Below are 16,389 nucleotides of genomic sequence, written 5' to 3'. Positions count from 1 at the left end.
TATTTGGCAAAACCTTGTGGAATTTTGGGTCCTCATCGCTCTTTAACTTCGTACATTATTTGGCCTTTTAACTATTTTTATTCGAGCGTAACTGATGAGTCTTTTGTAGAAGAACCCTGGTATCTATTATGAGTGTATTAGTAAGAATATTCTAATGACATTTTGACTTTAAAAAACCTCGACACAGATTTTTCTGAACTTATGATATAGACACAAGGAAATATAGAAAATAGTTATAAATATTGATACATTTTCTTAAAACAAAAACACATACATGCACACATAAAAACTACACAAACTAGACACATATGACTTTTAATATACAGTATTTTTCTTCCCAACCATAATCAATATTGGGATGAACTGGTTGGTTTTATTGGCTTTGTATGACCAAAGTGATCCCAAGTCTTTATCAAAGCGTATAAACTGTTACCTGGACACTCGGTCTGTCTTACATCCCTATGTCCGTACATTTTATAATTATGAGTTATCTTTCCCATTTTAATACCACAAGCAATTACATTCTTAAGTGCAGTCAAAGCCTTGTCGTTTGGCAGACGGTCATTAAAATTCCCCATGATAGAAAACGCCACTGCAACGTCATTCCAGCCGTACGTGTGCGCCCCGATTCTGTCCCATCCTCGTGCCTCATATACACGACCGTCCTCTCCTATAAGAAAGTTGTATCCAAGATCGTCCCATGCTGTAAAATAATGCTTTAAATTAAAAAAACCTATAACACTTTTCCTAGTTTGTAGTAACAGAAAATCTGAATAGTAAAAAAGTTAGCTTTTCATTACATTGTCCGATCAGCTTGTTTTGTTAATTTTCTGCTGATCAAAGTCTATCCATAACCACTATTTTGATGACGATGCCTATACGCTCGTGTTTAACGTCTATTGGCAAATATTACACTCCAGGACGAGAACATGTTATTGTGATATCAATATCTGATGTACAAAAGTTATTGGTAGTGTACATGATATTTTTTATACTTTGCACTTGTGGATGTAAATACACTGTTCTACTATTAAGAGGATTAGAACATTATATTTTAGTACTATTAAACTATTGGATTTATTTCCAAGTGCTCCAATATTGGAGGGAACTAAAAAAGAAGAAGAAGGCTGTCAATGGTTTCTTGATAGTTCATATGGAAACGTACAGTTTGCAGAAAGTCATGTCACCCGACTTGGATATGTTATTCTTATGCCGATCCTTACTGCTGCTTAGCAAACATGAGTAAATAAAAATTGTCAAGTCTTTGGTATGAGCAGGTCAGGAATTGATCATATGAAACCCCGCGTTCGAAGCTAGCACACTACCACGAGAAATTATGATTGATCGATTGTTGGTTTCTTAACGTCCAGTGGCAAATATTTCATGCATGTTCGGGACGATGATTATATTAATATTTGAAAAAAAAACTTTATTGAATAAACTTAGTGAACTTGTAACCCAGTCTATCAAACAACAACCAAAACACACACGCACACAAGCACACAATTTTTCACAACTAGCACAAACACCCTGTGTTTTTTACTGAAAGATAAAAAAAAAAAAACATATATATTTGTGGGAGATAGGGGCTAAACAACTTACAACGATTGTCCATATGATAATTCTGAATGACTCTCAGTTCTTGTGAGCATGCATTTTGGTCAAAACAGTAGCTCATGGCTGTGTGATGGATGAATACAAAGCCAACAGGCGTTGACATCAGGTTTATGCCCCTTGAAGGCCTGGCTCCCCATTGGTCTCTGGTTACAGCATTATCACAGGACATGACACCTGCACAATATAATCAAACATTGTAGTGACATTGATTTTGAGTGTATATATTTACTATGTGCAAGTAAACAAACCCCATGTAATTTTAGCCAAATTAAAAAAACAATCCAAAACAGATACGGCACTGGACCAAGATCATGCCACATCATTGGTCATGCTGAATAAGTGAGTGAATATGACTTGTCTCATGGGTCTATAAAGGAGACACTATACAGTTTTGTTTAAATATAAACTAGAGGCTCTCAAGAGCCTGTGTCGCTCACCTGTATTTACTGATGCTTTGGAAATCATGTAAAATAAGGTTAAAATCCTAATTAATGTATTAGATATTAGATATAATAATGATATCTAAGATAATAACAAAAAACTGCAAATTTTTTGTAAAATTACTAACTCAGGGGCAGCAACCCAACAACTGGTTGTCGGATTCGTCTGGAAATTTAAGGGCAGATAAATCTAAATCTGATGAACATTTTTGCCACCTGTCAGATTTGCTCTAAATGCTTTAGTTTCAGAGATAGAAACCAAAAACTGCATTTTACCCCTATGTTCTATTTTTAACCAAATCGGCCATGATGGTTGGAAGGCGGGGTCATCGGACAAATTTTTTAAACTAAATACCCTAATAATGATTATGGCCAAGTATGGTTAAATTTGTCTCAGTAGTTTCAGAGAAGAAGATTTTTGTAAAAGATTACAAAAATTTACAAAAAATTATTAAAAATTGACTATTAAGGGCAATAACTCCTAAAGGGGTCGACTGACAATTTTGGTCATGACAACTTATTTGTAGATCTTACTTTGATGAACATAATTGCTGTTTACAGTTTATCTCTATCTATAATAATATTCAAGATAATAACCAAAAACTGCAAAATTTCCTTAAAATTACCAGTTCAGGGGCAACAACCCAACAACAGGTTGTCAGATTTGTCTGAAAATTTCAGGGTAGATAGATCTTGACCTGATAATCAGTTTTACTGTGTCAGATTTACTCTAAATGCTTTGGTTTCAGAGATATAAGCCAAAATCTACATTTTACCCCTATGTTCTATTTTTAGCCATGGCGGCCATCTTGGTTGGTTGGCGGGGTCATCGGACACATTTTTAAACTAGATACCCTAATGATGATTGTGGCCAAGTTTGGTTAAATTTGGCCCAGTGGTTTCAGAGGAGAAGATTTTTGTAAAAAGCTAACGACGGACGACGACGACGACGGACGACGGACGCCAAGTGATGAGAAAAGCTCACTTGGCCCTTCGGGCCAGGTGAGCTAAAAAGGAAATTTGCTCAAAGGCGGTGAGAGGTTAACATATAATTTCAGACAAACAGTATAAAAACAATCAATACTTCAAAAAAATCTGTTTTCAATACAAAATGTGCCTAAAAACTTCAAATGGAAGGAAGACAATAACAGAAAAAAACATTGTTTAGCACAGTAATAAATTAAATGGCACAATGTACCTTTAAGTGTCACGCATAATTTGATTTGATTTTTGGTGTTTTAACGCCACTTTTGGGCTATTTCGTGGCGGCCAGTTTTTATTGGTGGAGGAAGCAGGTGTGCCCGGAGAAAACCACCGACCTTCGATAGGAAAACTGACAATCCTAGTCAATTAAGATTGGAGTCGAGTGCACCCGCACGAGCGGGGTTCGAACTCACAACCTCAGTGTTGACTGGCTAGTGATTACAGTAGTAACTACTTAGACCACTCGGCCACCGAGGCCCCCTGTCACGCATAACGATCATGGCTCAGGATATGAAATACTATATTCTAATATGACGTGCTTCTTTCGCTTTGTAAACAACACCGTGATAAAATTCTCGATATATATATATTTAGCATAGACTCCGAGATGTACAATATAATGGCTGTTAAAATATACCTCCCACGTAAATCCACATGTATCGTAACCTATGTGCAAACGCTATGTCGATTTCATTGTGTTAAAAATTGCAATTGAAAAAACCCTACAGAACCATGATTCTTATTCTGACGCATAACAAAAAGAATTAATGCATTAGAGCTCGGAAAAATGTAAAAAAACGAAATAAAATGAAATTCCGCGAAATTCCTTTAATGTTTTTGGTGCATTAACGTCGTTTCAAAACATGACGTCATTCGAATGAAAACGTCAAAGCTGAAGGTTTTTCTATTGCGGTAACTCTCCAAGTTCGGATAATATTGCATTAAAATGAAATTTTGAGGTAGGTGTTGTTTTTTTTTTTTTTCTATTTTGTTGCATTATTCGCACATTCACTGATTTCAGCAAGTCAATATGGCGGCTCCTTTTATACAAAATGTCAACAGTGAATTTAATGGTACCGTAGCTTACGAGAAAAAAATGTAAATTTAAAATGGCAAATGTTAGGTTTGAGAAATAAAAGAATTAAAAACAATTTTTTCTGTCGGTCATTTAAGAAATAATTCATGCAAGCTACAGATTTATCAGAATTTTTTAGATTTATCTAACAGGGGGTAAAATAGAACAGCCACACACACGTCATACCCACCCTAGCCTCATTTTTTTAATGACCGTATTTGTCCTATTAGAATCGAAATAATTAAGGAAGCCATAGATTTGTTGTAAATTTACACATGGCCTGGGCCATGTGTGAATTTCCGACAAATCTATGGCTTCCATGAATTATTTCTTAATTCAATAACGTCATTTACCTTCAAGAGTCATTCATGACCATAAGTCAGGATACAAAATACTACATTCAAAAGCACTATTCACCTTTAAGTGGCATGCAGGACCACGACTTGACGAGTACAATACTATATTAAATAACGCCATTTACCTTCAATGCAACTAAGACCTGTGATGCACAAATGAAAATCGCCCTTTGCTGTCAAGCGTCAATATAACCTTTTATTTACACACACAAAAATCTCAGATTTATTAGCACCTTTTCCGTCAAGCGTCATTACATGGCTATAACGTACAATGCACATTATCATATTTAAAGCACTATAATACGGCGATAAGCTGATAGTTATTTTCTTTTGATTCCGATCTTTTATTTGAATGGACGTACAGTGTTATGAGCAACAAATAACAAAAATTAATAAGGGGAAACATCAAAATTAAAGAAATTAAAATGATGACGTAACAGTTTGTTAACTTATCAAAATTATTGCAAGCAGAACAGGATATCCCCTTGTCGGCCTAAATACGTTATAGCTGAACATCAAAGTTGCTCAGCTGTAATAAATTCCATTGACTGATTAAAGGGTTTGTGGTAAACGTTTGCGTTTAAGGACATGCTCAATAAATCCGACGTAAATAAAATATCGCAAACTAATTTCTCCGAGGTAAACAATGTGTTTAGACCCTTTGTATCGATTTCTGAAGTCTGTCTTTCCTGCAGCAACAGAAAAGGATTGAGTTAATTAAAGGTAATCTTATGGAATTATTATTTTAAATAAAATCTCCTTTAAAAATAAGTCTTACCTCGAGCAAAACATAATAGAAGCACTATATACGTGGCCATATTGATTCACAGGACTAGCACAGAACAACTCTGATAAGGAAAAGTTAGGTTTTCCAATGACGACATGTTATTTGAGGCCACCACTAGGATATTAGCATACAGTATGCTCTAGTTTGACCTTTGTGTCATTGTGCTCCATAACTATAAATTTAATAAATTCCAAGAGTCGGAGAAGAATAGTTATGATTGATCGTGAAAACAAAGTACATCATTTCATAATATATTGATCCATAATATAAAAACAATTCTACGCAGAAAAAAAATCATTATCAAGCCACACAAATTTTGATTTCTACTGTAAAGTTCATTTTATGATTATGATTATGAATAAGAAATCTCCTTTTTATCGAATGATTTTGGAAATGAATTATCTCCTTTTTATCGAAAGCTTTAGGAAATTCATTATCCCCTTTTTATTATATGTTGAAAAAATACATCATCTCCTTTTGATCGAATTTTTACTGAAATTCATTATCTCCTATTTATTGAATGTTGTAGGAAATACATTGTATCCTTTTTATTAAATGTTTTGGGAAATGCTTTATCTAATTTCTATTTAATGTTTTCGGAAATTCATTATCTCCTTTTTGTTGCATGTTTAAGGAAATACATTATCTCCTTTTTTATTGAATTTTTTGTAAATACAATAACTCCTTTTTATTGAATGTTTTGTAAATACAATAACTCCTTTTTATTGAATGTTTTGTAAATACAATAACTCCTTTTTATTGAATGTTTTACGAAATTCATTATCTCCTTTTTTTTGCATGTCTTAGGAAATACATCATCTCCTTTTTATTGAATGTTTTAGGAAATGCATAATCTCCTTTTTATCGAATGTTTTAGGAAATACATTGTCTCCTTTTTATTGAATGCATTAGGAAATGTATTATCTCTTTTTCATCGAATGTTTTAGAAAATACATTATCTTCTTTTTATCGAATGTTGTAGGAATAACATCATCGCCTTTTTATCTGATGTTTTAGGAAATTCATTATCCCCTTTTTATTGAATATTTCATGAAATACATTATCTCCTATTTATCGAATATTTTAGGAAATTCATTATCTCCGTTTTATAGAATGTTTTAGGAAATACATAATCTCCTTTTTCTCGAATCCTTTAGGAAATGTATCATCTCCTTTTAATCGAATGTTTTAGAAAATGTATTATCTCTTTTTTATTGAAGGCTTTACGAAATGTATTATCTCCTTTTCATCGAATGTTTTAGAAAATACGTTATCTTAATTCTTTTTATCGAATGTTTTAGGAAATTTATCGTTGCCTTTCATCTGATGTTTTAGGAAATTCATTATCTCCTTTTTGTTGCATGTTTTAGGAAATACATCATCTCCTTTTTATCTGATGTTTTATAAAATATATTATCTCCTTTTTATCGAATGCTTTAGGAAATGTATTATCTCTTTTTCATCGAATGTTTTAGAAAATACATTATCTTCTTTTTATCGAATGTTTTAGGAATTACATCATCGCCTTCTTATCTTATGTTTTAGGACATTCATTATCTCCTTTTTATCTAATGTTTAAGGAAATACAGTATCTCCTTTTTATCGAATGTTTTAGGAAATGTATTATCTCCTTTTTTTTAATGCTTTTCGAAATGTATTATCGACTTTTTATCGAATGTTAAAGGAAATACATCATCGCCTTTTTATCTGATGTTTTAGGAAATTCATTATCTTCTTTTTATTGATTTTTTTAGGAAATGTATTATTGATTTTTCATCGAATGTTTAAGAAAAATCGTTATCTTCTTTTTATCGAATGTTTTAGGAAATACATCATCGCCTTTTTATCTGACGCTTTAGGAAATTCATTATCTCTTTTTTACTGATTTTTTTAGGAAATGCATTATCTCCTTTTCATCGAATGTTTTAGGAAATACATTATTTTCTTTTCATTGAATGTTTTAGGACATTCATTATCTCCTTTTTGTTGAATGTTTTGGGAAATTCATTATCTCCTTTTAATTGAATGTTATAGGAAATTCATTTTCTGCTTTTTGCTGAATGTTTTGGGAAATAAATTATATCTCCTTTTTATTGAATGTTGTAGGACATTCATTTTCTCCTTTTTATTGAATGTTTTAGGAAATACATTATCTCCTTGTTATCGAATGCTTTCGGAAATGTATTATCTGCTTTTTATCAAATGTTTTAGGAATTACATCATCGCCTTTTTATCTGATGTTTTAGGACATTCATTATCTCTTTTTTATCTAACGCTTTAGGAAATACATTATCTCCTTTTTATTGAATGCTTTAGGAAATGTATTATCTCCTTTTTATCGAATGCTTTAGGAAATGTTTTATCTCCTTTTCAACGAATGTTCTTGAAAATACGTTATCTCCTTTTTATTGAATGTTTTAGGAAATACATTATCTCCTTTTCATTGAATGTTTTAGGACATTCACTATCTCCTTTTTACTGAATGTTTTAGGAAATTCATTATCTCCATTTATCGAATGTTTTAGGAAATACATGATCTTATTTTGATTGAAAGTTTTAGGAAATACAAATATCTCCTTTTTATTGAATGTTTTAGGAAATATAGTATCTCCTTTTATGAATGTTTTAGGAAATTTATTATCTTCTTCTCTGACGACGAGTGTCACATGTGGAGCAGGATCTTCTTACCCTCACGGAGCACCTGAGATCACCCCCAGTTTTTGGTGGGGTTCGTGCTGCTCAGTCTTTAGTTTTCTATGTTGTGTTTTGTGTACTATTGTTTGTTTGTTTGTCTGTTTATTTCGACTTATGAGTTCGAATGTCCCTTTGGTACCTTTCGCCTCTCTTTTTTATCTGATGTTTCAGGAAATTCATTATCACCTTTTTATTGAATGTTTTAGGAAATTAATACAGTGAGCAAGAAAAAATTGTATACTTCACGGATTTTGCATGACATTTTCGAAATTTTTGAAAGGAATAATGCGTTCCAACAATATTTGAAATGAAAGTTGTTTATGTTTGTGTTGACAGTTTATGTGCAACAGCTCTCAAATTTCCAATTCGACTGGACGTTTTAGCCTTCCGTAAACAATAACTGTAAATGCAGTGTAGGAAAATACTGTAGAAACCATTATCTAACACGCATCCTTGTCCTTTGGTCTTCGGTGTTTATGATATTACATTTCCTTATCTTATATGATTGAATGAAAAAGAAAACGAAATAATGTCCAGATCTGGTATATATATCGCTTTATCCAAACATGTATGTTTTTGTTTTATACCGTCCTATATGTTTTTGTTTTATACCGTCCCATATGTTTATGTTTTACGTATTTGCCTGTGTGTGCTTTTGATAAAACACAATGAACGTAGAAAACTCAATAGTCATGTGACAACTAACATAGGTAGATGCTTGATTACCTAAAAATCCATGTTTTCTTGAAAAGCGAAAAAAAATCAACTAATATGTTTATGCATTTCATAGGGAGGACTGGATGCACTTCTGGAGACACGTAACGTGCTTTGAGACAATGTAAAGAATCGCCCCTCTAGCCATTCTCAGAATGAAAGTATAAGCGTGTTAAATGGCAATAAGGTTTCATATAATACATATTTTCAACTGTTTAAAAAGTTAATACATCTGATGAGGAAGCGTCTATTTGGTTTCTTCAGAGACAAATAGCCTCATTGAATTGCTAAGGTTTACAGTAACTTTATATCGATCTTTTGGGTTTTTCTCCAGTGCAAAAAAAAGTAGTTATGAGCTATAATTATTCAAGCTTAATCAACAAGGTACATTACAAAGGCGAAATTTTATTGAAATTAGTATATGAAAATATTTATATAAAATGAAATGAAAAAAGAAAGAAAGAAAGAAAAATTAAGTATTAAAAATTCAAATAACAACCTGAACTTATCATTCAAATGTAGGTCGCACGAATTACATTGTTAATAATATGAATTATCTGACCTTGAATATTTTACACTTTTCTTTTACCAGGGAGCTAAACGATAAAAATAGTAAAATTAAACACTAACCTTTGTTTGGTCCTTGTTGTCACAACACATTTATATCGTTGTAAAAAAGACATTAAATACACATGTTTTTATATGTAGGTAATCCTGACCACGACAAAGTCTACACCTTTATATCTACTTCCTATGTATTATTCATTAATATTGGTTATGAATTTTAATAGGTCTACCCTGAAGTAAACCTTTCCCGGACTTTGTGTGTATATTTCATAAGTACATTGTATTGTTTTCCAAGTGACATATTACAAAGTTTATCCTGAACATAAATAGTATAAAATATTTGAAATTTCCCTTCCAAATTTCCGAAAGTTATTTAAAACTTTAATGGAGTGTTTACAGGTGAATGACCTGTAATACTATGAATAATTATATTGTCTTTGTGAATAGTTTACTATTTATATAAAGCTCTTTTATTTCATTTGTTTCATGTGAAAACACCTATATACTTACATAAGGATCATCAAGTAAGTTCTTCCTTCACTAAAGATCCGTTTTCAAACGGTTTCCTTAGTTAACATGGTGTATAGCGATGATACCATAATTTTATCGGATGAATTTAGTCATTTGGTATAAAAATAAGGAAATGTGATACACTTGCAAATGAGACTACTATCAATCAGAGTCCAAAGTGACGTTGATGTTTAAGGTATAAGTATGTTTTTAATCATATACAAAAAATAATATGAAAGGCAGAAATCCAGGAACACATTTAACGCGAAAGTTGAACGACAAAAATGTTCATTTCACAGAAAATTCATATATTATGCGTGTTATTTTCATAGATACTACATGAGTATACATTAAACAGACAGAAGACAATAAGGAACCAAACATTGTCTCAGAAGGGTATTCAAGCATATCCAGACTTGACATGCGATAATCATCATATTGTCCACTGTCCAAGCGTCAAACCCAGTATGGGTCAAGTTAACGTGACCTTGTGAGGAAATATGCTAACGATCATTTGTTACAAATACTGTAATTTTTAGTCCTAATGACCAAGTAATTTCCTTTTTTAACGATAAAGGAAGATAAGCGGCAAACCGGAATACTGGAGTTCTTTAATATACTTGAAGAATCTTTTGAACTTATAGTGTAACTGCAACATCAAATGTTTTAAACCCGAGTGAATGGTGTCTGTGAAACCAGTGTATCAATTACACATTTGTAGTTGTTCATCTTGAATATGTAAATACAGTGCATAGTACCAAGCCTAGTGAACATACTCTGTAGTACAACCGCTGACGTATGAGTGTAGGATAGTATGGTGTCCTTACAGTAGGTTAATTTCATGAGTAAATACAGTGCATAGTACCAAGCCTAGTGTACATACTCCGTAGTACAACCGCTGACGCATGAGTGTAGGACAGTAGGATGTCCTTACAGTAGGTTAATGACATGACCTTGTTTTAGTAACTGCTAGCACTATTTGACTTGGTAACATTTATAACGGTGTCACTTTTACTATTATTTAGTTGTGTTTTATACCGGTTTTGTATAGTTGCATTCAAATTCTGTTTGTTACCTGATTTTGATTGTTCGTTCTTACATGTACCTTTTGTCATTCCTCTGATCGAGATTGAAAAGAGGGAGGATTAAGTGCTAAAGCCGCAATAATGAAATATTCAAGTTCAAAGTTCGGAAACTGAGTCTCTTCAACGGTTGTCTTTAAATATATATAAATTTGGAATATGTCTAATATAATTTTGCAACATACTTTTCTCGTCTGAAATGAATTTTATGTGAAAATCACCAAAACGCTAAAACAACGACAAAAAAAGAAGCTTATTTTACTGTGAACACAAAGTTTTATAAACACAATGACACCAAATGCTAAATTTCATGCAAAGTAATTTCTAAATCATTCTTGTTCTATTTGGTTCATTTTTGGGGACTTAAAATGGCTTATTCATGTTATTTTTCAGAATGTTATTTATTAAAGATTAAATGTACTATATCCGGCATAATTGTGGGAAAACACGCACTTGATCAATACACAATTATAAAAATCGATATTGAAATGTATTTTGATTCTAACGACAGTATTCAATTATCTGAATTTAGAATTACAATGGAACCTCTGTCAGTGCATTCATTATCCGAATAAAAAGGGACAACACTATGAAGTTTTTGTGTGCTAAATTATTAACTAGCAGAACAATTGTGAATTTTCATAACATATTTATAAGCATACCTTCACCTTGTTTTCCCATTTTTAAGTATTGTGTTCGCCTCTGTTTTGCCACAATGTTAACATGTAAGTTTTATTGGTTCTGCAGATGGTTTAACGAAAAAACCCATCACTTCTATGGAAAAGAAATTCAGGTTTAAATTTAGTAAAAGTACAGCAATGATGAAATTTTTGTCTTCATAATCCATGAAAATCCTTCTTATATCTCAAAGGAAGACATAAGGTGAAATAAGAGAGTGCTTCTCTGGTAGATAAGGTCATCGTTTTCAGTATTTCTGATGAAAACAAAATATATACTTTCAAAGAGAAAGAAAAGAAAATTAATTCGATAAATAAAGGCAACAGTAGTATACCGCTGTTCGAAATTCATAAATCGATTGAGAAAAAAACAAACCCGGGTTACAAACTAAAACTGAGGGAAACACATATAAGAGGAGAACTATGAAACAACAGAAACACAACATCAAAATGTAACACACACAGAAACGAACTATAATATAACAATGATAAAAGCGACAATCAGCAGGAGTAAAAAGTTGTGAGCTGAGACTAACAGAGATCTGGCAACAAAGCCAAATTACCCCAAAACAGAAACATTGAGATATAGCAAAGAAATCCGACGTTCCTGAATTTGGACAAGCACATGAACATGTAGCGGGCTTAAACTAAATTCAGTTCAACGAAAATCTCAACCCTCCCGTTTAAACTAATATCACGATTCCCCTCCGTATGTTACACTTTGCTTACAACAATGGGACTGAGTTCATATAAAGGTCAGGAATATAGTAAAGTTGGTATCGTTTAACCAAACAGGAAGTCTACCCATATATATATAAGTATACCTCTCACGATATTTTAATCATTTTATGCTTCAATATTTATTTTAAATCACTTTTTGACATAATGATCACTTGGTAAATATTTGTTGGTAGAATTTACTAATATTTAATTTGACACTGACCCTTGAAATACCAAGAAAAACTACAGATCATTGTGTGTGTAGATTTTATAAGACTTAGATATTCGATTGTTCAAATATCAAAATATATTTTCTTAAATTTAAAAGCTGCATAGATAATTGTTTATTTAAGTATACAGAACAAATAAAAAGTAAAAACAACACTATAAATTTCATGCGTCCGAAGAACTTTACGGGAATTCAATATCCAGGAACGCTGAAAGCCGAATATTTGAAAGCCAAGGATGTATAAGAACCGAAACCGTTGAAGAGCTATACGACCAAACGAATAGACCAAAAATGGTAGCCAAACAAGAATATTTAAGAAAGGTTTGTTATACATGTCAGTACCGAAGTAATGACTTTTGAGCTGATGATACCATCGGGGACTGATAGTCTACCAGCAGCGGTATCGACCCAGTGGTGTACAAAATAAAAACAGCACTTTATAAATTTCATGCGTACAAATATTTATAAAAAAATCATTAACTGATTTACTTTACCATGTATACTAATCTACAGTATATGTTAATGTATCGTTAAAGTAAAAACTGAAGCTATGATATTATAAAAGATATCTTCCCAGATGCCTACAAATTTGATACGAATGATAGAAAAATATGCCCCAGCTGAAAATCTAAGTATTCATTATAACGCTGATGATACGTTACAAAATAAAAACACGTAGCCGAAGACAGAGACTAAATTTTGAATCATTAAGCAATAAAGTTCACACGGTGCTCATAATCAGGAAAACGTTTAAACTAACGAGAAAGGATGTGAATGACTTGATCAATTCACAAAAACTTATGCCAGCAGAACCTCGTTTTATTTCTGCGTTTTCATCTACTGCACAGTTTTCAATGATGGAAGGATATGAGGATGTTGTGTATGATAATTGAAGTAAGATACATCCCGAGAGCAAGGTTTTCATGAAACAAAATGAACCTGCACAAGGACACATTAAAATTATGAACGTCGGAAAACTGATGGAAGTTACTTTTAGAAATAACATGCCTGACATCAAATCTTTGACAAAGATTGATGAAGGCCGTTGTCTGCACGATGAAAAAGAAAAGATACACGGAATGCAGAATAAGAATCGAATGCATCCTCCTTGCTTGTGAACAAATTGTATGGAAGATGGAATACTACGGAACTAAAAAATCGAATTAAATACATATCATGTTACAAAGCGATAGGACAAAATATCAAGAAGTAAAAGTATGGTTAGAAAATGTTACGGGCGCCATCACAAGTTGGTTCACCGTTATGGAATATCTGTTTCACAGGTGAGGACGGATATGTTCCAATTGTCGTAACAATAATCCCGTTTTCGTTTCTTCGAATGTGACCTACCGAATTAGACTTATCGACTCATGAGTATGTATACGTTCATTGAATTAAAGTGACAGTAGTTCATCGATGTTCAAATCTCGCAAATCGATTAAGAAGCGACAAATTAAGGTAACAAACAAAACTGAGGGAATCGTATAAACCCTTAAAGGAGCAAGATAGGGAGCTACGACAGAGTAAGCGTCTCCTGCTATGCATGTATCCCACGCCATGCGAATCTATATACTAGTGTCTTAAGACATGTCGCCTGTAAGTTGAGACACCGACATATCATATCCGTTAACCAAATCGCAATGATGACCGTGAAACTGATATAGCGTCGTTTCAGTAGTTCTTCCTCTGTTTAGCCTATCATTCTCTTACAAAAATTTATTCTTTCACAACTTCACAGAGTGTCATTGATATATTGGATGCAGTAGGAAAACAATATGAACATTGTATTTCCAAGGATACGAAATTATTCTCGAGAAATTAAACCTGTTACGGAATTCAATTACTGAAATGTTGGCGTAACGAGTTTAATATCAATAGATTATATACGGTAACTAAGACAGACCAGTTTCCTTTTTACTTTGTTTCAATAACCTTCAGTAAATATCGTGTATGCTATTGACATTGAATTTGGATTTTTTTTTTTTGCGTTTTTATGTGTTACTTTTTCATTCTTATTCTATTAGATTCCTTTGTTACATCTTAGGATTTGATTTGATATGTAGGCCTTAAAGTATTTTGTTTCTGATTACCAAATATTTATCATTATTACGTCCTTTAGCAAAAGATCGGATACTTTCGTTTTTTTTCTAGGCATTTTGTGGCTATTTAGCGCTATATTGGTATTGAAATACTTTTGTCTGACTAATATTTGTGTGACTCGAATTGTTTCTGAGTAAATTAAACACCGATATGACCATCCATAAAACCTGGTCATATGATTATGTGCTTGTACGAAGCCAGGAACCTCGTCAGTGGTTGTCGTTGTTATAATATTTTGGTATATTTCAACCAAGTATGATGACCATGATCTCTGCTAACTATACTGAAAAACATCTTTCAATTATTTTAAGAGCATTGATAAATGATATAAAATAAGGAGATGCGGTACGATTGCCAATGAGACAACAATCCACCAGAGACCAAATGACGTAGATGTTAGCAACTATAGATCACTGTACGGCATTCAACAATGAGCGAAACCTATACCATATAGAAAGCTATAAAAGGCCCGACATGACCACAGGGGCGCGTATCATAGATGTTTTGGGGCGGAAATATATGACAGTCGACTGGTATGCGTTATACATTGTGTTATTCGCTATTAACACAATGTATAACGCATACCAGTCGACTGGCATATATTTCCACCCCCAAACATCTATGATACGCACCCCTGTGTCATGACAAAATGAAAAACAATTTTAACGAGAAAAACAACGGCTTGATATATGTACAAAACAACAAACATAAAACAATTATTATATACAAAACTCGGTTTTCGGTCTGTCAAGTATCTTTGGATTTTTTTTTTCAATATTTCAATAAGCGATCGCCCAAAGGCTTCATTGTGACAGGTTTTCAGCAGAAGTAGTAGCGATTGTGCTTTGCAACATGAGTGGTCAATTGTTTACAGACATCAAATTAGGCCAGCATGTTAAAATTAGATCTTCCCATTGACTATAACATACATGTATATAGACACAGTACACACAAAAAAAAAAAAACATAAATAGAAAAGTACGTGGAAATATCTTCAGTACAAACACACTAAATGATATAATTTGTGAACATTGCTGAACAAGACAGTTGTTTAACATTGTTATTTTCGTTTTAGTTTTGCATTCTTGTTAACGACTTGTCCGCCTAAACATTGCAATTTTCAAGGATTGAACTTGTATATACTTCTTCTGAAATCTAGCCCAATTTTGAATCTGACTAATTCTTTGTTCAGCGCACTAGAAAACTAGGTGATTTTTAAATAATTTAATTTTGGATGTAACACGTCTTCTGATTGGCTGAAAGTGTTATGACTATCAGCTCATAGACATAATTTTGTCATGTGACCGTGACGTCATCAACGTTTTTATCATGATTTATTCCTTTTTAGAACTAAATTATCAGGAATGACTGTAATCTAAAAAAAGTGATGCACACTTTTAAATAACACGCTACGCGAGTTATTAAGTGTGCACCACATTTTTGATGTTATTTCTCATAGACAGAAAAAAATATTATAGTCATTCCTTAAATAATTTCAGTGTTGAATATTGTTCGTACTGTGAAATTCCAAAGTTTCAATAGAAATATTTCAAAGCATTATATCGATAATCTAACACAGAGATTACATAAAGGACTACACCAATGCAAGATAATATCATTTCATTTGAAAAAAAAGAACGAAACTGGCGAAGACCATTTGTAGTGACGAAATTTCTGTTACTCTTTACGATATTATAGGGTTATTGTACTATATAATGAGGAACTTTGTTTCGAGCAGCATATTATATTACAAGACCTTGGATGTAAATATAGTTTTTATCTGAACAACTATGGTGCGTACCATGCCAGTTAGAATGCAATATTGGTCAATATGCAG

The 16,389-nt window shown here is 32.6% G+C and overlaps 1 protein-coding gene across 3 annotated transcripts; it reads right to left on the bottom strand.

Moving 5' to 3' along the window:
- Positions 1-229: 229 nt before the first annotated feature.
- On the bottom strand, positions 230-9,832 carry LOC127735902 (peptidoglycan recognition protein 1-like). Of its 3 annotated transcripts, none has more exons than XM_052246327.1 (3): positions 9,745-9,832; positions 1,603-1,791; positions 230-703 (listed from the first exon to the last, which is right to left on the bottom strand). In XM_052246327.1, exons 2-3 carry the CDS (start codon positions 1,784-1,786, stop codon positions 348-350), a joined length of 540 nt encoding a protein of 179 aa, XP_052102287.1. In that variant the 5' UTR covers positions 1,787-1,791; positions 9,745-9,832; the 3' UTR covers positions 230-347. The 3 variants fall into 3 exon arrangements, with proteins under 3 accessions (XP_052102287.1, XP_052102286.1, XP_052102285.1); XM_052246326.1 differs by lacking the exon at positions 9,745-9,832 and adding an exon at positions 9,298-9,590; XM_052246325.1 differs by lacking the exon at positions 9,745-9,832 and adding an exon at positions 5,251-5,423.
- Positions 9,833-16,389: the final 6,557 nt, after the last annotated feature.

The sequence above is a fragment of the Mytilus californianus genome, unplaced genomic scaffold, assembly GCF_021869535.1.
Source record: "Mytilus californianus isolate M0D057914Y unplaced genomic scaffold, xbMytCali1.0.p SCAF_3, whole genome shotgun sequence".
NCBI classification, from domain to species: Eukaryota; Metazoa; Mollusca; class Bivalvia; order Mytilida; family Mytilidae; genus Mytilus; species Mytilus californianus.
Note: the sequence above shows the minus strand (reverse complement) of the source record. Positions and strands in the feature narration are given on the sequence as shown.